Below are 21126 nucleotides of genomic sequence, written 5' to 3'. Positions count from 1 at the left end.
AGGCCCAAGAGAGATCCAAGCGGACGTAGCAGTGACCATAGAAATAGACTCTTAAAACAGCTGCCAATCCACCCATTATAGAGTCATTAACTTGAATGGGGACGTCCATTCTACTCATTCTAGTTCTGTTGCATCGGTCCTCGTCCTTGTTTCCTGTGACAGTAAGCTGACTCAATCCTTTTAACACCTGTGGTCTGGGGCAGAGTTGCCTTCTCTCTGAAAGAGCCACCGACACCCCTGTAAACTTAACCAACCGGCCACCACTGTCATGAGATAGCCGTCCCCCTCGAGCCTGCCACACTTTCCTAAGCCTCTGGGACACTGGACACCATGTAGTCAGAGGGTGGGAATGGGGGGGGCGATAAAACTTCTATAAATTCACTGTTCAAAGTGCTGCTGAACTTGTTGTTAAGAGTATTGACAAACAATAGGATTTAATAAAAACAGATCATTTGTTTTCTGTTTGTTTTAAAAAAAAACTTTTATTTAACAAGGCAAGTCAAATTCTATCTGTGATAGGAAAGATAAGACTTTAATTGTAGGATAATAAACATAAACAAGTGTAAATCGATGGCAGTAAATCCTCTCAGTTCCAAATGACTACTAGCACACAACATGTCCTTAGAGTGGCACGGTCAAATCTGCCCCCGGCAACACAAAACCATACGGTCAGATCTTGGTTCCACTGGCCTATAGTCGTCCCAATCGCTCCAGAGTAAGGTCTGCATCTGTCTGCAAGACGCCGTTGGTTGATCTGCGTGTAACAGGAGTTTGACCACTGTGTTGTGCTTCAACATCAAACCTTCGGCCTCTACATACAGCTAACGGGGTGGTGGTGGTGGTGGTGGGACCAGATTGCACTCTGCACTGTAACCTGAGCAAAGGGGCCTGGAGCTAAACACCTCAGCCTAGCAATCCCCTGGTTTGAAATACACACTTATACTGTAGGACAACAGAGGTTATTTTTGGATGGGGGGGTACAGTACAGAGTGTAGGCAATGGCAGGCAGACAAATGGAGGGGGAACGGAAAATGTCTGTACAAAGATGCCCAACTGTGTCAATCCAAGGGAGGGTAACTACTAAATGAACCCCTTCAATCCAAGGGAGGGGAACTACTAAATGAACCCCTTCAATCCAAGGGAGGGGAACTACTAAATGAACCCCTTCAATCCAAGGGAGGGGAACTACTAAATTAACCCCTTCAATCCAAGGGAGGGGAACTACTAAATTAACCCCTTCAATCCAAGAGAGGGGAACTACTAAATGAACCCCTTCAATCCAAGGGAGGGGAACTACTAAATGAACCCCTTCAATCCAAGAGAGGGGAACTACTAAATGAACCCCTTCAATCCAAGAGAGGGGAACTACTAAATGAACCCCTTCAATCCAAGGGAGGGGAACTACTAAATGAACCCCTTCAATCCAAGAGAGGGGAACTACTAAATGCACCACAACTCTTACTACCACTAGAGATTATCACGGTTTTAAAATGCATTATTGTTAAATAAAAAATAAAAAAACAGATTCCCTCCCGGATCTCCATAGCAGGACGGGTCAATCGTCGGGCCAGTGGTGAGCAAGACGGGTCAATCGTCGGGTCAGTGGTGAGCAAGACGGGTCAGTGGTGAGCAGGACGGGTCAATCGTCAGGCCAGTGGTGAGCAAGACGGGTCAGTGGTGAGCAAGACGGGTCAATCGTCGGGCCAGTGGTGTGAGATATTGCGTGTGACTGACATTCGAACTGAGATAGATCCAGACCATAGTTCCCCCCCCCCCCCTCCCATTTCATCGTGGGGGGAAATAATTATGTTTCAGCCCTCCACCGTGACAATAACAACTCTAAATAAGACAAAAGGACAGAGCCCTCCTCACACCCTCTCCAATCAGTCTTGTGAGAGAGTTTGGTAAGGAAATCCTGTCTCATATGACAGCTGGGTTTATCACTAACCATGATCAAACAAGGCAACAGTAAACATGTCGTCCTCCACAAATGATGCAGCAGCCCCCCCCCCCCCCCCCCCCGCCCCCCCCGGGCCAATTGAGATATCTCATGTGACTAACACATTTCAATTACTGTGTGTGACCACAGATGATCCGATATATTGACCAGATACAAGTGGGCCGATCGAACACTGAAAATACAAATGCCTTCAAAAGTTACCCCCTGGCTTCTTCCTCTCTGGTGTGACTCACACATTCCAGGTAATTACCATAGCTCCAGCCTTATGGCCAATCAGGGGGAATTTAGTCAAATGCCGGATCTCTATGGCAACACGCATCATTCACCCAAGTTTAGTCAAAACCTGGGCCTGTGCTGTCTGAGACGTCGAACTGACGGACAAATGAACAGATATAATGTAATGCTCGAAAGACACCTGAGGAAGAGGAGATGACTTAGCCTAGTGTGCACAGTCTACTTACAGTAACTAAGGCCTCATTTTACAGTGTTGCCTTGTTGTATCCTGTAAAGCATTTCACTGTAAGGTCTACTACACCTGTTGTATTCAACACATGTGACAAATAAAATGTGATTAGATTGTACAGTGTAGCCTCACTAGTGTGTAGCCTGGTTGTACCATAAAGCCTCAATAGTGTGTAGCCTGGTTGTACAGTGTAGCCTCGTTGTACAGTATAGCCTCACTAGGGTGTAACCTGGTTGTACAGTATGGCCTCACTAGTGTGTAGCCTGGTTGTACAGTATAGCCTCACTAGTGTGTAGCCTTGTTGTACAGTATAGCCTCACTATTGTGTAGCCTCGTTGTACAGTGTAGCCTCACTAGTGTGTAGCATGGTTGTACAGTATAGCCTCACTAGTGTGTAGCCTCGTTGTACAGTGTAGCCTCGTTGTACAGTGTAGCCTCACTAGTGTTTAGCCTCGTTGTACAGTGTAGCCTCACTAGTGTGTAGCCTCGTTGTACAGTGTAGCCTCACTAGTGTGTAGCATGGTTGTACAGTGTAGCCTCACTAGTGTGTAGCATGGTTGTACAGTATAGCCTCACTAGTGTGTAGCCTCGTTGTACAGTATAGCCTCACTAGTATGTAGCCTCGTTGTACAGTGTAGCCTCACTAGTGTGTAGCCTGGTTGTACAGTATAGCCTCACTAGTGTGTAGCCTCGTTGTACAGTATAGCCTCACTAGTGTGTAGCCTCGTTGTACAGTGTAGCCTCGTTGTACAGTATAGCCTCACTAGTGTGTAGCCTCGTTGTACAGTATAGCCTCACTAGTGTGTAGCCTCGTTGTACAGTGTAGCCTCGTTGTACAGTATAGCCTCACTAGTGTGTAGCCTGGTTGTACCATATAGCCTCACTAGTGTGTAGCCTGGTTGTACCATATAGCCTCACTAGTGTGTAGCCTGGTTGTACAGTATAGCCTCACTAGTGTGTAGCCTCGTTGTACAGTATAGCCTCACTAGTGTGTAGCCTGGTTGTACAGTATAGCCTCACTAGGGTGTAGCCTCGTTGTACAGTATAGCCTCACTAGTGTGTAGCCTGGTTGTACAGTGTAGCCTCGTTGTACAGTATAGCCCCACTAGTGTGTAGCCTCGTTGAACAGTGTAGCCTCGTTGTACAGTATAGCCTCACTAGTGTAGCATGGTTGTACAGTATAGCCTCACTAGTGTATAGCCTCGTTGTACAGTGTAGCCTCGTTGTACAGTATAGCCTCACTAGTGTGTAGCCTCGTTGTACAGTGTAGCCTCGTTGTACAGTATAGCCTCACTAGTGTGTAGCCTTGTTGTACAGTGTAGCCTCGTTGTACAGTGTAGCCTCAGTGTGTAGCCTCGTTGTACAGTGTAGCCTCGTTGTACAGTATAGCCTCACTAGTGTGTAGCCTCGTTGTACAGTGTAGCCTCGTTGTACAGTATAGCCTCACTAGTGTGTAGCCTCGTTGTACAGTGTAGCCTCGTTGTACAGTATAGCCTCACTAGTGAGTAGCCTCGTTGTACAGTGTAGCCTCGTTGTACAGTATAGTCTCACTAGTGTGTAGCCTCGTTGTACAGTGTAGCCTTGTTGTACAGTATAGCCTCACTAGTGTGTAGCCTCGTTGTACAGTGTAGCCTCGTTGTACAGTATAGCCTCACTAGTGTGTAGCCTCGTTGTACAGTGTAGCCTCGTTGTACAGTATAGCCTCACTAGTGTGTAGCCTTGTTGTACAGTGTAGCCTTGTTGTACAGTATAGCCTCACTAGTGTGTAGCCTCGTTGTACAGTGTAGCCTCGTTGTACAGTGTAGCCTCATTGTACAGTGTAGCCTCATTGTACAGTGTAGCCTCACTAGTGTGTAGCCTCGTTGTACAGTGTAGGCTCGTTGTACAGTGTAGCCTCGTTGTACAGTGTAGCCTCACTAGTGTGTAGCCTCGTTGTACAGTGTAGCCTCGTTGTACAGTGTAGCCTCGTTGTACAGTGTAGCCTCGCTGTACAGTGTAGCCTCGCTGTACAGTGTAGCCTCACTAGTGTGTAACCTAGTCAGACTCTTAAGTCTTTTTGGGCTGTATGTATTATTCAGGGGCTGTGTCCCAGCATGTACCCTGGAGGAATGAAATAGTTGTTAATTTTGGGAAGCGGTGAAAACATGCCATCCCTCTGAAGACACTACTACAACTGGAGCCTGTCCGTAAGACCCAAACACAAAGCCATACTGCACAGCGGCCAATCAGCAAGGGCTGAAGACAGACCGGGACATAGAATCCAAACCCCAACCAATCAAAGACCAAGGCAAAAATCGATTGTGTGGGCAAACCATCGCCCTGCTTTAAAAGTTATATATATATATATTTTTTTAATCCTTCTCTCCTACCTTGAAGTAATCAGCAATCTAACAGGATTGGAAGGTGAAGGCAGGGTTGTACCACATAGCTTCTCATACATGTTCAATCAGGTATTGCTTCAAGGAGAAGAGGAAGTAAATGGTTCACAACGGGACCTAAGTAATGACAGCAACCGGCCTTGCCAACTGGACAATGAGTGACAAGGAGTTGGAATGGCAGCCAAAACTAATCTGGGACCAGGCTAATGCTTTGTAGTGAGGAGGAAAAAACAATTGGAGCCATACATTAGAATGAGAAGAAAAAAAAACACGCCTCGGCAAAAAATCATTAATGTACAGCATGACAATGCAAATCAGTCATCACTCCGGTTGTGCAGGCAGGAGAGGTGGGGTTGGGTGGGGGTTGGGGGGCGGGGGGACAATGATAAATATCAAATTAAAATGAACGATTACGTACAGAGGACCTCCACGCGCAAAAGCTGTGGCCATCAACCTCTGTCCCCTAAAAGACTCACAACGGAAGAACAAGAAAGGCTGAGAAACACAGAAACTGAAAAAAAGAAAAAAAGAGGACACTTGTTTCTCTGACATACAAGATGGAGATTGTTAACCACACAGAGAATGCCCATAGCACAGAGCCATGACAAGCTGAAAAGAATAACACACATTTTGCCCTATTCCTCCAGCGCTCTCACCAGATACCACACATAGTGGAACCTGCTGAAAATCTCCATCTCCATGTCTGTGACAGGTTAGTGTATGTGTGTCCCAGTCACCGTGACGATGGTTAGCTAGCGTTATCTACCTTCACCTGTCCCATCGCAGCATCTCTAGTGACAGCCCCGTCACAGTCGCAGGTTAGCTGCCTCTCCACAACAAAACCTCCCTCCCTTCCCTCTGTGTGTGTCCGTCATCAACACTTGTCACCGCTACTGGCTGAGCTTGGCCCCTCCCCCTTCCGCTAAGGCCCCATCGGCTTGCGAAGGTCAATGGGATGTGAGAGTGTGTTTAGGTTGATGGGATGTGAGAGTGTGTGTGTGTGTAGATTGATGGGATGTGAGAGTGTGTGTGTGTGTAGATTGATGGGATGTGAGAGAGTGTGTGTGTGTGTGTGTGTGTGTGTGTGTGTGTGTGTGTGTGTGTGTGTGTGTGTGTGTGTGTGTGTGTGAGTAAGTCGATGCTGGCTGGTGCTATGGGGTTAGAATAACCAACACAACTCCATGCAGAGTAGCTCCGGCATGAAACATTTATACAGCTTCTGTTTGAGAGCCATGGAGCCGACTCCTCCCTCTCACACACTGTACGCCTGTGAACAGACGCATGTTTTTCTGCAGCATGAACAAACTTCAAGCCCCCTTCGTCCAATGAGGTTCTTAGTGACACGATGGCGCCCTCTGGCAATTAGTAAGTCACACAGGTAGATAGATATAAGACTTACTAAAACACACTCATGAAGATGAAATGCACATGAGTCTAGGCAAGGTGAATGTCAATAGCACCTATAGCATTTAGCTTATTGTTTGAGATTTATCAACCTAACAAAATCTCTCTTCCATTCCCTTTGCAGCAAGGCTTAATGACTAGAGAGTTAAAGAATATGCTGTATCAACAATACACAAGGTGAATGAATGATTGGCATTTACCACAGTTGGCATGCATGGACTTCAACGGATACACACGACATAGAGCACGTCAGGCATGTAATTAACCCGGTCACGTCAGGCATGTAATTAACCCGGTCACGTCAGGCATGTGTCAATAATACATCATGGTGAATACATTAGTCTGTCTACATGAATGACTGGGTTGGTTTTGCTATAGCAGTCTACTAAATCCCTGTCAGGGGCAGTCAACATGCAGAAAGAACAGGAGACAGCACAGAAACAGGACAGAGACAAAAATGGGCAGGGGAAAAGGCTTACCTGCAGAGCAGCCTGGGAAAGAGTAGAGAGTGGAGGAGGAAGAAAGAGGAGAGATTAGAACTGCTTATACATACTGGCAGAACGAGCGGGAGGGGAAAGACGAGAAGGAGTTAGGAGAAAGGCAGAGAGAGAGGGAAAGAAGGAGTTAGGAGAAATGCAGAGAGAGAGGGAAAGAGGGAGTGTATGAAAGAGGCAGCGAGAGAGGGAAAGAGGGAATGAAGTACCGAGGTAGAGGGAGATGGAGGGAGCGAGACAATATAAAAATAGCATTCGACTGAAAGGGAGGGGGGGGGGGGGTTGGAGAGTGAGGGCGCTGGGAAGCAATGAGCTCAAGGACGAGCAGAAGTTGGCACGGGCCACCTATGAGAGAGGTCCTGGCTGGAAATGGTGCTTAGGCTGGAGAGCCAGCTGCTGCTCACCACGTGCCGCGTGCGCGCACACACACACCCACACACTAAAAAAGGGAGCGAGAAAGACATTTCCTTGAAGACGCAGACTACATGAGGCCAGGCAGAAACACACAGACGCACTTAAAAAAAAAACTCACCAAATGTACAAAAACAGGTTTCAGTTAGACTTGTCCCAAGTGTCTTGGACTTACATTAACTACCAATACAAAAGGAATTTGATTTATTTGACCTTTAACGGGGAGTTCCATTGAGACCAAGGTCTCTTTCGCAGGGGACCCCTCCATGCACACAATTTAAATGGGAATTTTTCTGGGGATTTAGTTGGTGACTTAGGCCTAGATGACATCTACCACCCAACACGGTGGCATTAGAGGGCTGTGATGGTGATGGTGGTGGTGAAACATACCCGTTGTTAAGTGAGCCTTCTGGAGCTTCCGACCCCCTTGAATAATGTAAGTTGTGTGACTGTATGAGATCACCCTAACGTTGTGTACCAAATGGCATCCTATTCACTATGTAGAGCACCATTTTTTACCAGAACGCCATTTTAGGACGTAGCCTGTGAGATGCCATTACCTAAGCCTGTCCAATGAGATGCCATTACCCAAACCTATCCAATGAGATGCCATTACCCAAGCCTCTCCAATGACGTAGATAGTTAATAATGGCTCCATTCATAACAATACATACTGTATTTTTCTATGTCTGGGGGGGGGGGGGGGTATTTTTGAAAATCGCAGCAGAGTTTCAGGGCTGGTCCTAATAGAAAAGGGTAGGAATATAATAAGAAAGGCTTTTTAAAATCGCTGAGAGATCCCCTCCCATCAGATCACCACTCTAGACCAGAGGCTCATAGAGCTGTCGGGGACGGGGGAACGGGGGGGGGGGGTTGTACCTTCTGTTGAATGGTGGAGTGTTTCTGCTCCATGTCCCTCTTCTCTTTGGCTGCATCCACCACCAGCAGGTCCAGCTGAAACACAGCAGAGTGTGTGAAACCATTAAGTGTGTGAGTAAATGTGGGGCGGCAGGGTAGCCTAGCGGTTAGAGCGTTGGACTAGTAACCGGAAGGTTGCAAGATCAAATCCCCGAGCTGACAAGGTACAAATCTGTCGTTCTGCCCCTGAACAGGCAGTTAACCCACTGTTCCTAGGCCGTCATTGAAAATAAGAATTTGTTCTTAACTGACTTGCCTAGTTAAATAAAGGTAAAATTAAAAGTAGGTTGCATGGTTTTGCTCACCTTAAGCCTACAAATACCTCGTGCCCATACCAGTAGTCTTAAAGAGGCTTCCACAACCTCAACAGGGTTGTGTTCATTGGGCAATAATCAAATATGACTATCTGATTGGACAAGTCCAGGAAGTCCCTCCCGCTCTTACATCTGGTGCCTAATGAACACGGTCCAGCGCTGTTCCCCACAATCCCCAGTAGGCTTCTGCAATATTGCTTTAATGCCTCCAGTGCTAGGGTACTGAAGTACTGTCTGAGAAGTGCTAGGGTCCTGAAGTACTGTCTGAGAAGTGCTAGGGTACTGAAGTACTGTCTGAGAAGTGCTAGGGTGCTGAAGTACTGTCTGAGAAGTGCTAGGATGCTGAAGTACTGTCTGGGAAGTGCTAGGGTCCTGAAGTACTGTCTGAGAAGTGCTAGGATGCTGAAGTACTGTCTGAGAAGTGCTAGGATGCTGAAGTACTGTCTGGGAAGTGCTAGGGTGCTGAAGTACTGTCTGGGAAGTGCTAGGGTGCTGAAGTACTGTCTGGGAAGTGCTAGGGTCCTGAAGTACTGTCTGGGAAGTGCTAGGATGCTGAAGTACTGTCTGAGAAGTGCTAGGATGCTGAAGTACTGTCTGAGAAGTGCTAGGGTGCTGAAGTACTGTCTGAGAAGTGCTAGGGTGCTGAAGTACTGTCTGAGAAGTGCTAGGGTGCTGAAGTACTGTCTGAGAAGGTCCGATGGGCACACAAATGTCCTAGGTGGCAAAGGTTCATATGTATATTGTCATTTAAAATCGGCATAGTAACAAACCCCCCACCTCGCAACCCCAAACTGTTCACGCCCTTCTTGTGGACGGAGAGAAAACGCTACTTTAAAGCTAATTTCCTGCAATTCAACACATTTTCCATGACGTGTGTTTTTATGATACCAGGAGTCGAAGCCTGAGTTCCACCCCAAAAAATTATTATAAATATATATTTTCTGGTGTGTGATTTTGTAGTCAGGACCTGTGGCCCGTACTGACCCCACCAGTCGGGTATAGGGGATCTAGTGTTTTCAGAACAGTGCAGATGTAGGATGTGAGACGAGGAAGACACTTTAGATTAGCAAGTATTTGAGATCAAGTCTGTCTGTAGGGGAAACTGAAAACTAGCAACCAGAGACCCCAAACTAGGCTACTAAACTATCTTGAACAGCCCTTTGATGTAGCTAGAGGATAGTCTGCTTGCTCCTTTTCAATCTAGCCCATAGACATGTCGATGTACCGTGGATAAACAGCTGCTCCTCTAAGAGATGAGCTCTCCTCCTTGAACAAAATGGATGCCACCATTGATGCGTTATCATGTGTGAAATTGGATCGTGGGGAGATTTATTCTCTCCTTCGTGGTTAGCGCCACATCCACTCCATTAAAACAACTTCAGATTGAGTAATTTATTGACTGTTTAATTAGGTCACTGGATGACCCCAGAGCTTGTTTCCTACATCAGTGTAATTCTAGTCTCCTCTTAATGAATCTAAATCAGCAGCTAGGATAACTCATCTCACAGAGAGGAAAACACTACCTGATGACAGAGGAAACGTATTACTTAGGATTAGAGTTCCAATGAACCACAAATAACCATTCCTCATCCAGCTTCCTCATTTCCACTCTGCTCTACCAAGATAATAATCATCGCAGCAGGAGGAACAGCAGCAGGAGGATCAGCAGCAGGAGAAACAGCAGCAGGAAGAGCTCGGTCACATTTTCCGTTTAAACCTCCCCGGCAAGGAAGAAATCTGCTGGTTTATCTGACCAGTGACCACGGCAAACACACACACGAAAGTGCATTATCTCTAGCCAAAGACCCTGCCTAGTGCCACAACTAGGGCACATTTGTGAACCCAGAACAGAGAACTGTTTATAGGCAGAAGCAATTCGTTTTCAGCTCAACTCCGAAGCAGGGAGGCCAAGCGTTGACTTCCATCATGGCTACACCATTCTGTATCGAGAGCAATGCCATGGCCGAGGTTCTCAAACCTCTCCTCGGGGGGGCGCCCTGCCCATGACCGAGGTTCTCAAACCTCTCCTCGGGGGGGCGCCCTGCCCATGACCGAGGTTCTCAAACCTCTCCTCGGGGGGGCGCCCTGCCCATGACCGAGGTTCTCAAACCTCTCCCCAGAGGGCGCCCTGCCCATGACCGAGGTTCTCAAACCTCTCCTCGGGGGGGCGCCCTGCCCATGACCGAGGTTCTCAAACCTCTCCCCAGAGGGCGCCCTGCCCATGACCGAGGTTCTCAAACCACTCCTCGGGGGGGCGCCCTGCCCATGACCGAGGTTCTCAAACCTCTCCCCGGAGGGCGCCCTGCCCATGACCGAGGTTCTCAAACCTCTCCTTGGAAGGTCGCCCTGACGTTACATGCATTTGATATAATCCAGATCAAGCACACCTGATTCAACATGTCGACTAATCATAAAGACCGACTAGGTGAATCAGGTGAGATAGTTCAGGGCTATGAAACCTCTCCCGAGGAGAAGGCATGAGCGGCCCAGGGCTGTGGCCAGGTGTAGCTACAGTACAACGGGAGACAACAGGGTAAAGGCCTACCTGTCCCCCCAGTTGTTTCATCAGCGGTTGCAGTTCACTGAAAAGGTCGTAACCCTGATGGAAGAAGGTCAGGTGGGCGTACATGAAGGACAGCATCTGCGGAGAGGAACAGACCAATCAAAGATGTCGGATATGAGGCAAGAGATGTAGGATCAACATACTGGTACTTAGGTTTATATGAGGAAGTCCTCTAGAAAACAATATTTACCGATTTGAGAATTTCCGATCTTCTCTTGGACTGTAGTACATTGATCTGTGTGTGGGGGGGGGGGGGGGGTTCAGGGTTAGATTATGTCTATGAGAAAGCTAGAGAGAGCACTGTACTAGTGAAATTATGGAATCACAAACACTTCCTAGTTCCAACCAGTCAACTTTAAATGTATTTCAAATTAATTGGTCCCCATTAAAAACGGGCATCATGACTAGCATATAATTAGCAAGAATTACGCCACTCTAGATTGAATAGATGGCTATCCCTCTCTTTGACATCAGGGGGAGCCCCTCCTCCCTCTAGCAGAGAGATGCTGCAGTCAGGATGTGTCCTGTGATCTCATATGCCCAGCTGCACTGTACACAAACTGCTATGACCTATCGGGTTTACCCTTTAGACAGAGTTAATTAACGTCACACACACACACACACACACACACACACACACACACACACACACACACACACACACACACACACACACACACACACACACACACACACACACACACACACACACACACACACACACACACACACACACACACACACACACACACACACACACACACACACACACACACACACACACACAGCCTGTTGCAGTCTGCAGGTCAAATCAGGTTCATTTCAAGCCGGAGGAGCTATAAAAGAAACGGGGACTTTTCTTAATCTGGGCCAACGCGGACAAATTCATGATGTAGTGCGTGTAGATATTTGATCGGTGGAAGCAAGCGACAAAGGACGGGAGAGTTGGAGTGCTATCACCATGTTGCTTCTACCATCTTTCATATCTGCTTGATATCTGCTGAAGGATTAAAGACCTGCGGAAGGTTCTAGGGCGTTGGTTGTTTACCCACTGGGCAGTTGAGAGGATATTGAGCAACGTAAAGCACAGAGTCAACTGGTAAAGGTCTTAATATTCCAGTACAGCTGATAAAAGGGGGGTCGTCGACACGAACAACTCACTCGTACAGAACACATTAAAAAATGTACAACTTAGGTGGAATGCCCCCTTTTAAATTGTTTTTATCAGCTGTGATTTCAAGGCATGGGCTATAGGTTATCGGTGCTTAATAGCAGAAAAGCTCAATACTACACTACCCCATTTAGGGGACGAGAGAGACAGATCATTTATCAATCAGCCCTTGAAAACAGAAAAATGCCCTCATTGTGAAACGTATGCACTAGAAAACAGTCCACTTCCCCATTCACAGCAACACTATCTTCGTCACAAACGGCACCCTATTCCCTATATAGTGCACTACTTTAGCCCAGAGTCTTATGGCACCCTATTCCCTATATAGTGCACTACTTTAGCCCAGAGTCTTATGGCACCCTATTCCCTATATAGTGCACTACTTTAGCCCAGAGTCTTATGGCACCCTATTCCCTATATAGCGCACTACTTTAGCCCAGAGTCTTATGGCACCCTATTCCCTATATAGTGCACTACTTTAGCCCAGAGTCTTATGGCACCCTATTCCCTATATATAGTGCACTACTTTAGCCCAGAGTCTTATGGCACCCTATTCCCTATATAGTGCACTACTTTAGCCCAGAGTCTTATGGCACCCTATTCCCTATATAGTGCACTACTTTAGCCCAGAGTCTTATGGCACCCTATTCCCTATATAGCGCACTACTTTTGACCAGAGTCCTATGGGCCCTAGTCCAAAAGCAGTCCACTAAAATTAAGAATAAGGTGTAATTTGGGCCGCACATTATGGCTACGGCTGGTCCCCTTATCAGCCGACATTGTCCATGAATCATCACTGCAGCCGCCCAGGAGCAGCCGCCCAGGAGCAGCCGCCCAGGAGCAGCCGCCCAGGAGCAGCCGCCCAGGAGCAGCCGCCCAGGAGCAGGCAGGGCTGTATTCATGTAAATGAATTCTGGTGATATACGACTGTTCTCTCCATTGTGAAAGGTCAGCTAAGCTATCAGGGAAATATACCTTGTGTACTGTAAAAGCCATGTGTACTGTAAAAGCCAAGCCTGGGTCTTCAGACTAAATGTGACAGCCCTAAACACTATGACCATCTATGGGACGAGTGAGTGAACAGCACCCTGTTGGACCTATAGGCTGAATGTGCCTGAGTGTGAGGATTCTTATCAGGGTCTGCATTGCATGGACACTTTGGCCTTTACTTTCATGCTACAGAGTAGAGGCCTTTGCGGTTCCAAAAAGTTGGACTTGTTCCGAAAGGGCCCAGGGACAGGGGCCCAGGGACAGGGGCCCAGGGACAGGGGCCCAGGGACTTGGCCAGAAAGACCCGATTTGCAGAAATACATTTTTAAAAAGAGAGACCCGTTCCGAACGGACCCGAGGACAACTAGACCTGGTTTGACCCAGACCCTGTCCGATCCGAGGGAGAGAAACAGCAGAAAAGGCCATTATTAAGCTACATCCGGGGCTGATAAAGCACGAGAGAGAGAGGAGGGAGAGAGAGGTAACCCTCTAGCAGGGGCCGTGCTGTGTGTGTAGGCTACTGTGAGAGGAGAGAGAGAGAGGTAACCCTCTTGCAGGGGCCGTGCTGTGTGTGTAGGCTACTGTGAGAGGAGGGAGAGAGAGGTAACCCTCTAGCAGGGGCCGTGCTGTGTGTGTAGGCTACTGTGAGAGGAGGGAGAGAGAGGTAACCCTCTAGCAGGGGCCGTGCTGTGTGTGTAGGCTACTGTGAGAGGAGGGAGAGAGAGGTAACCCTCTAGCAGGGGCCGTGCTGTGAGTGTAGGCTACTGTGAGAGGAGGGAGAGAGAGGTAACCCTCTAGCAGGGGCCGTGCTGTGTGTGTAGGCTACTGTGAGAGGAGGGAGAGAGAGGTAACCCTCTAGCAGGGGCCGTGCTGTGTGTGTAGGCTACTGTGAGAGGAGGTAGAGAGAGGTAACCCTCTAGCAGGGGCCGTGCTGTGTGTGTAGGCTACTGTGAGAGGAGGTAGAGAGAGGTAACCCTCTAGCAGGGGCCGTGCTGTGTGTGTAGGCTACTGTGAGAGAGAGTTGACGTTCTAGCAGGGGCCGTGCTGTGTGCGTAGGCTACTGTGAGAGGAGGTAGAGAGAGGGGACGCTCTAGCAGGGGCCATGCTGTGTGTGTAGGCTACTCCAAGTGAGCAAGTGACACAGGAACATCGAGGAGAGAGCGAGAGACGAGAGACCGCAACCAACCAAGCAGACTCTTGCTATAGTAGAATAATAGCTGCCATATCTAGGTTATTTATCATCTAATATGATTGCATCAAACCTGGAGAAGATGGGCGATACGGCCAAACACCATATCACGGTGTTACATTTCTTTTACAGTATTTTATGTTTTTGAATAATAAAGCGCAACATTTTCTTTATAAGTGGTGGGTGACCCTAGGGTAGCAACACAGAGCATTCAAAGTTCAGACCCCTTCCCTTTTTCCACATTCTGTTAAGGGGCATTGTGGGATTGTTTGAGGAACATTTTTTATTTAATGTGGTTTTAGAATAAGGCTGTAACCATAATGACAAAGCGAAAACAGATTTTTAGAAATGTTAGCAAATTTATTACAAATAAAAAAACGATACCTTATTTACATATGTATTCAGACCCTTTGCTATGAGACTCAACGTTGAGCTCAGCTGCATCCTGTTTCCATTGATTATCCATGAGACGTTTCTACAACTTGGAGTCCACCTGTCGTAAATTCAATTAATTGGACATGATTTGGAAAGGCACACACCGATCTATATAAGGTCCCACAGTTGACAGTGCATGTCAGAGCAAAAGTTTTGACAACAGGCACCTAAATAACTCTCAGACCATGAAAAACAAGAATCTCAGGTCTGATGAATCCAAGATTGAACTCTTTGGCCTGATTGCCAAGTGTCACGCCTGGAAACCATGCACCGCTCACCACCTGGCCAATACTACGTATATGTTTTTCAGCGGCTGGGAGACTAGTCAGGATCGAGGCAAAGATGAACGGAGCAAAGAACAGCGAGATCATTGATGAAAACCTGCTCTAGAGCGCTCAGGATCTCAGACTGGGGCAAATGTTCACCTTCCAACAGGACAACAACCCTAAGCACACAGCCAAGACAACGCAGGAGCGGCTTCAAGACAAGTCTCTGAATGCTCGAGTGGCCAAGCTAGAGCCCGGACTAACATCTCTGGAAACACCTGAAAATAGCTGTGCAGCGACACTCCTCATCCAACCTGACAGAGCTTGAGAGGGAGGATCTGCAGAGAAGAATGGGAGAAACTCCCCAAATACAGGTGTGCCAAAACTTGCAGCATCATACCCAAGAAGACTCAAGGCTGTAATCGCTGCCAAAGGGCTTCAACAAAGTACTGAGTAAAGTGTCAGAATACTTATGTAAATGTGATAGAATTGGCTATGGGGATGACCAGTGAAATATACCTGCTGGAGCACGTGCTGCGGGTGGGTGCTGCTATGGTGACCAGTGAGCTGAGATAAGGCAGGGTTTACCTAGCAAAGACTTATAGATGACCTGGAGCTAGTGGGTTTGGCGACGGATATGAAGCGAAGGCCAGCCAACGAGTGCATACAGGTCACAGTGATGGGTAGTATATGGGGCTTTGGTGACAAAACGGATGGCACTGATAGACTGCATCCAATTTTCTGAGTAGAGTGTTGGAGGCTATTGTGTAAATGACATCGCCTAAGTCAAGGATCGGCAGGATAGTCAGTTTTACTAGGGCAGCAAGAGCAACATCATTGATGTATACAGAGAAAATAGTCGGCCCGAGGATTGAACCCTGTGGCACACCCATAGAGACTGCCAGAGGACAACAGGCCCCCCATAGAAAAATGCTTATTGAAATTCTCAATTAATCGCTGATTTATCTGTTGTGACAGTGTTTCCTAGCCTCAATGCAGTGGGCAGCTGGGAGGAGGTGCTCTTATTCTCCATGGACTTTAGTGTCCCAGAACCTTTGGGAGATAGTGCTATAGGATGCACATGAAAAAGCCTTAGCTTTCCTAACTGCCTGTGTATATTGGTTCCTAACTTCCCTGAAAAGTTAAAAATCGCGGTGGCTATTCGATGCTAACGCAGTACCCCACAGGATGTTTTTGTGCTGGTCAAGGGCAGTTAGGTCTGGATTGAACCAAAAGCTATATCTGTTCCTGGTTCAATTTTTTTTTAATGGGGCATGCTTACTTAAAATGGTGAGGAAGCACTTTTAAAGAATAACCAGGCATCCTCTACTGACGGAATGAGGTCAACATTCTTCCAGGATACCCAGGCCAGGTCGATTAGAAAGCCCTGCTCGCTGAAGTGTTTTAGGGAGCGTTTGACAGTGATGAGGGGTGGTCGCTTGACCGCAGACCCATTACGGACGTCGGTAATGAGGCAGTGATCGCTGAGATCCTGGTTGAAGACAGCAGAGGTGTATTTAGAGTGCAGGTTGGCTAGGATGATATCTATGAGGGTGCCCGTGTTTACGGATTTGGGGTTGTACCTGGTGGGTTCATTGATAATTTGTGTGAGATTGAGGGCATCTAGCTTAGATTGTAGGATGGCCGGGGTGTTAAGGATGTCCCAGTTTAGGTCACCTAACAGCACGAGCTCTGTAGATAGATGGGGGGCAATCAATTCACATTTGGTGTCCAGGGCACAGCTGGGGGCAGGTGATGGTCTATAGCAAGCTGCAACGGTAAGAGACTTGTTTCTGGAGAGGTGGATTTTTAAAAGTAGAAGCTCGTTGTTTGGGCACAGACCTGGATAGTAAGAGAACTCTGCAGGATATCCCTGCAGTAGATTGCAACTCCGCCCCCTTTGGCAGTTCCATCTTGTCAGAAAATGTTATAGTTAGGGATGGAAATTTCAGGACTGTTGGTGGTCTTCCTAAGCCATGATTCAGACACGGCCAGGACATCCAGGTTGGCAGAGTGTGCTATGGCAGTGAATAAAACTAACTTAGGGATGAGGCTTCTAATGTTAACATGCATGAAACCAAGGCTTTTACAGTTACAAAAGTCAACAAATGAGAGTGCCTGGGGAATGGGAGTGGAGCTAGGCTCAGCAGGGCCTGGATTAACCTCCACATCACCAGAGGAAAAGAGGAGGAGTAGGATAAGTGTACGGCTAAAGGCTAAAAGAACTGGTCGTCTAGTACGTTCAGAACAGAGAGTAAAAGGAGCAGGTTTCTGGGCAAGGTAGAATAGATTCAAGGCATAATGTACAGACAAAGGGATGGTAGGATGTGAATACAGTGGGGGTAGACCTGTACATAGAGTGAAGATGAGAGATATTTCTAGAGACTATCATTTAAACCAGCTGATGTCACCGCATGTGTGGGAGGTGGAACTAAAGTGTTAACGAAGGCGTATTGAGCAGGGCTAGAGGCTCTACAGTGAAATAAGGGAATAATTACTAACCAAAACAGCAATGGACAAAGCATTTTGACGTTAGGGAGAGGCATTCGTAGTCGAGTGATCATTGGAGTCCAGTGAGTGGCTTCAGGCAGCTAGTGAGCAGGGGTTAGCAAGCTAGCAGAAGGGCCTTTGAGGGACGTCGCGACGGAAGAAAGTCTGTTGTGGCCCCCTCGTGTTGTTACATCGGCAGACGGATCAGCAGGGCTCCTCCGTGTGGTAAACCAGGCCAATTGGCAAAATAGGTATAGTGGCCAAAGAATATGTCCGATGGGCCTCTTAAGCTAACAGTCCAATGGTTATTATGACACCTCCACTGTGGGGCTCTATTGTTCCAGCCTAACACGGTCACACCTGAATTGTATTAATTTGACAACAAACAGAAGAAAACGGACTGAAACGGAGGGACTGAACTAGTCCAATATGAAACACCAATTTTTTGTTTTCCAGTGCAAAGCTAAGTTTTGCCCTTGAATACAATCGTGACACCGATTCAGCCAATGATCTGCTATTTGCAGGTGTTGGCCTGAAACTAAACCTGGCCCACTGGGGGGTTGCTCTCCAGGACAGGGCTTGGTGAACACATGTCTTTGCTAATTCATAGTAGGATGAAGTTGAAAAACGTATATATAAAAAAAGGTCAGTCTAAGCATGTTTACTTACCTCCGAAGGTTAAGTTAAGGATTTATAAAAGGTAAACTGATCCTGGGTCTGTACCTGGAGGACGTAGTCAAGGACGATGTGGCGGAAGCACTTGCGCGTAGCCGTCAGGATGTTGGTGGCCTCCTCCACCTCGTGCTGCTTGTTGCGAGGCGCCTGGGCGTTCTTGTTCAACGCCGCCTCCTTCTCCTCACTCACCTTGTCAAACTGCTTCTTAGCTTCTTTGAACTTCCGCAGGTCCCTAAGGGCGGGAGTTAAAACATAGGTCAGAAATACGTATGACACACCGAGGAAAGCCTCATCTCCGCTAAATGTTTGTCAATTTAGTCAAATTGTACTTCATCCAGGAATATAGGCATTGCTTTCTTTCATTCATTCGTCATTCAATTGTTTATTTTATTTTTGAGACATTCTTTGCAGCCATGTTTTGGTTGTACAAGTTAAAAATGGAGAATGAGATTCTCTCTGGTTTCACATAGTTCATTTTTTTTTTCAAATACATTTTAAAAAGCGCAAGTGAGATTCTATGATTCACATTGTTAAAAAAAATAACCAGAACTAGTGGCTGTAATAGCCCAAATACCAGTAACCAAGAAGAAAGGACCAATTGAATCCACTCAGGAGAAAATAAGAAAATGTGCGACGTTGAAAATTGTATTAACAAGCGGTCTAGCTAATCATTTGAGGAAAAAGTCTATCTTCTATGTCTATGGTATTTTGAAGGAAAGTAACGTCCATAAACATATCATTTCTCTCCCTTCTTGTGAGTCCAAATGAGTCTACCTCCTTCAGAGTGATGTCATATGCTCGAGTTAAGTACTTGACAAAGCAATTAATGACTATTCGGCTATTAGCCTCACATGCACCCTGAATCATTAGCTAGTGTGTGCAGTGTGACATTGTACATTTAAAAGGAATTGGTACAGACATGGAGGACACTAGTTACTCTAAACAGAGGAAAATGTTACTACCTCAACTCAAAATGTTGTTTTTTGGCTTGTACTCAAAATCTTGTTTTTTGGCTTGTACTGCTCGAGTCTGAGTAAAATAAAAGTCACCTTGGACTGCTTAGGAGGAGTGAGTAATTGTTTGGTTAGATAGTTTTGAGTGTTTCTTTAAAAAAAAAAAAGAACCCTGATGTAGGAGTTTTGCTTGTATGTGGTGTGGGCAAAGGCAGGCTTAAACTCTTACGCAAACTCTCTGGGAAAATGTGGGTGCATTAGCGAGTAGCTTAACAAGTGTACATTATTTTAACAGAAGCTAATATTCTGAACAAATAACCTAGCATTACACATTGCATCCGCATCCTGTACTGAGTCTAATCCAATCCTCCATTGTGTCGATGTGCTGTCCCTAATCTCTTCATTCATAAGCATGTGATGCTTGTGTGCGTGGGCTTCCTCCTTTTGAGCAGTTGTGCGGTGTGATTTTATTTTGTATTTTTTTACACACGGCTCGACCATGTCATTTACTTCCTTAGTTATTTTCGACCAAGATCATGATCTATCAGAAACCATTTGTATGTTAAATACAGAGATACTGTTCATAACTTAATGTCCACTGTTATTATGTACAAGAAGAACACTTAACAGTGATGTGTTGACATACTTACTCTTTGACAAATGTTAGAAGCTGTGTCTTAATCGATCGCTGGGCCTGGTCAAACAAAATCTATAAGCAGAGAAACAAATGACTGATTAAGTACCTGTCCAACCGAGTAACAGCCGCAACCTTTTCACATTTAATTATGACGAGCTGGAGTGTGTGAAACTCGTTTATTTACACGCAAATGGTGTGTGTTCTGCAAGTCAGCACTCCATCGCACCAGGGTGTGTACCTCTACTTTATAGAAGAGTTCACAAAACGTGACAAATAAAAATCAGCATTGTTCGGACTGTCCCCCTTCAGGCATATTTTAATTCACACCAGCCTATAAGGTTTCAAAACCCAATCAGCTCAAAAATGACATGCCGTGAAGCAGCTAGTTAGTCAGAGACCGACTCATAGAGCTTCCTTCCCGAAACGGACAGTTAGCTAAATTAGCCTCAGACACACCAAAGCTGAAGGCCTCACGGTGTTGAACCTGCTGATGCAGGACCAGACAATACGGCCAGTGTGGTTGGGACAGGAGGGGAGGGCCGTGCTCTGGTGACAAAACAGATTTTTGGCTCTGTGCTTTAAGGATCATGTGCTCGGGGTTAACACTGGAGTAGCAAACTTGGAACAAATCATTCAGCTGATCTCACTGCAGTCTCCAGTGTCGAGTCATGGTCTCAGACCCTAGGGTTTAGGCAGTAGGACACTAAGACAGGACCTGGGAGGTCTCTCCAGTGTTAAGTCACCATCTAAAACCTGCTCTGGTGCACCATAGGGTTTAGGGGGAATGGTAGAGAGGGTAGGACATTAACAAGTGTCCTACCACACTTGAAAGAAGAGACTAGGGAGGCATTTAAGCAGACAGGACGTTTGTTCCCTGTTACATGCGGTTAAAGGCTGTGTTTGGAACATGAAATGTTTTTGGCTTTGCAGTTCTGCTTTTCAGCGAGACGAAAGCCCGACTATTTTAAGGTCCCATTCCTGTCAAAACCACCCACTGGCACTTAACATTGATGGTCTTTGGGTTAGACACACAAGCCAACTGTATATCACAACCACGTTCCGTTTTAAAATCAAATGTCATACCGTGTGATAGTTGATCATCTCCTGCAGACTCTCAGCAAACGTTGTGAGACTGGACTGTGGGAGAAAAAAAATAAGAGTAACACAAAGATACTAGGGTCTGCACGTTAGATACTAGGGTCTGCACGTTAGATACTAGGGTCTGCACGTTAGATACTAGGGTCTGCACGTTAGATACTAGGTCTCCAGTCACCCAAGTCATAGACTGTTCTCTCTGCTACCGCACGGCAAGCGGTACCGGAGTGCCAAGTCTAGGACCAAAAGGCTCCTTAACAGCTTCTACCCCCCAAACTGCTGAACAATTAAATCAAATTAATCGTTCTACTCACTGTTTA

The 21126-nt window shown here is 46.6% G+C and overlaps 1 protein-coding gene across 2 annotated transcripts in view; it reads right to left on the bottom strand.

Moving 5' to 3' along the window:
- Positions 1–21126, bottom strand: part of LOC139418279 (arf-GAP with coiled-coil, ANK repeat and PH domain-containing protein 2-like) — a 71782-nt gene that overhangs the window by 29455 nt on the left and 21201 nt on the right. For both annotated transcript variants that reach the window (XM_071167663.1, XM_071167738.1), the window contains exons 4-9: positions 20795–20848; positions 19725–19783; positions 18170–18353; positions 11096–11140; positions 10888–10983; positions 7990–8064 (exon numbers count right to left, since the gene is read on the bottom strand). In XM_071167663.1, coding sequence (XP_071023764.1) covers positions 7990–8064; positions 10888–10983; positions 11096–11140; positions 18170–18353; positions 19725–19783; positions 20795–20848 — 513 coding nt within the window. The remainder of the gene's footprint in view (positions 1–7989; positions 8065–10887; positions 10984–11095; positions 11141–18169; positions 18354–19724; positions 19784–20794; positions 20849–21126) is intronic.

The sequence above is a fragment of the Oncorhynchus clarkii genome, chromosome 1 (assembly GCF_045791955.1).
Source record: "Oncorhynchus clarkii lewisi isolate Uvic-CL-2024 chromosome 1, UVic_Ocla_1.0, whole genome shotgun sequence".
NCBI lineage: Eukaryota > Metazoa > Chordata > Actinopteri > Salmoniformes > Salmonidae > Oncorhynchus > Oncorhynchus clarkii.
Note: the sequence above shows the minus strand (reverse complement) of the source record. Positions and strands in the feature narration are given on the sequence as shown.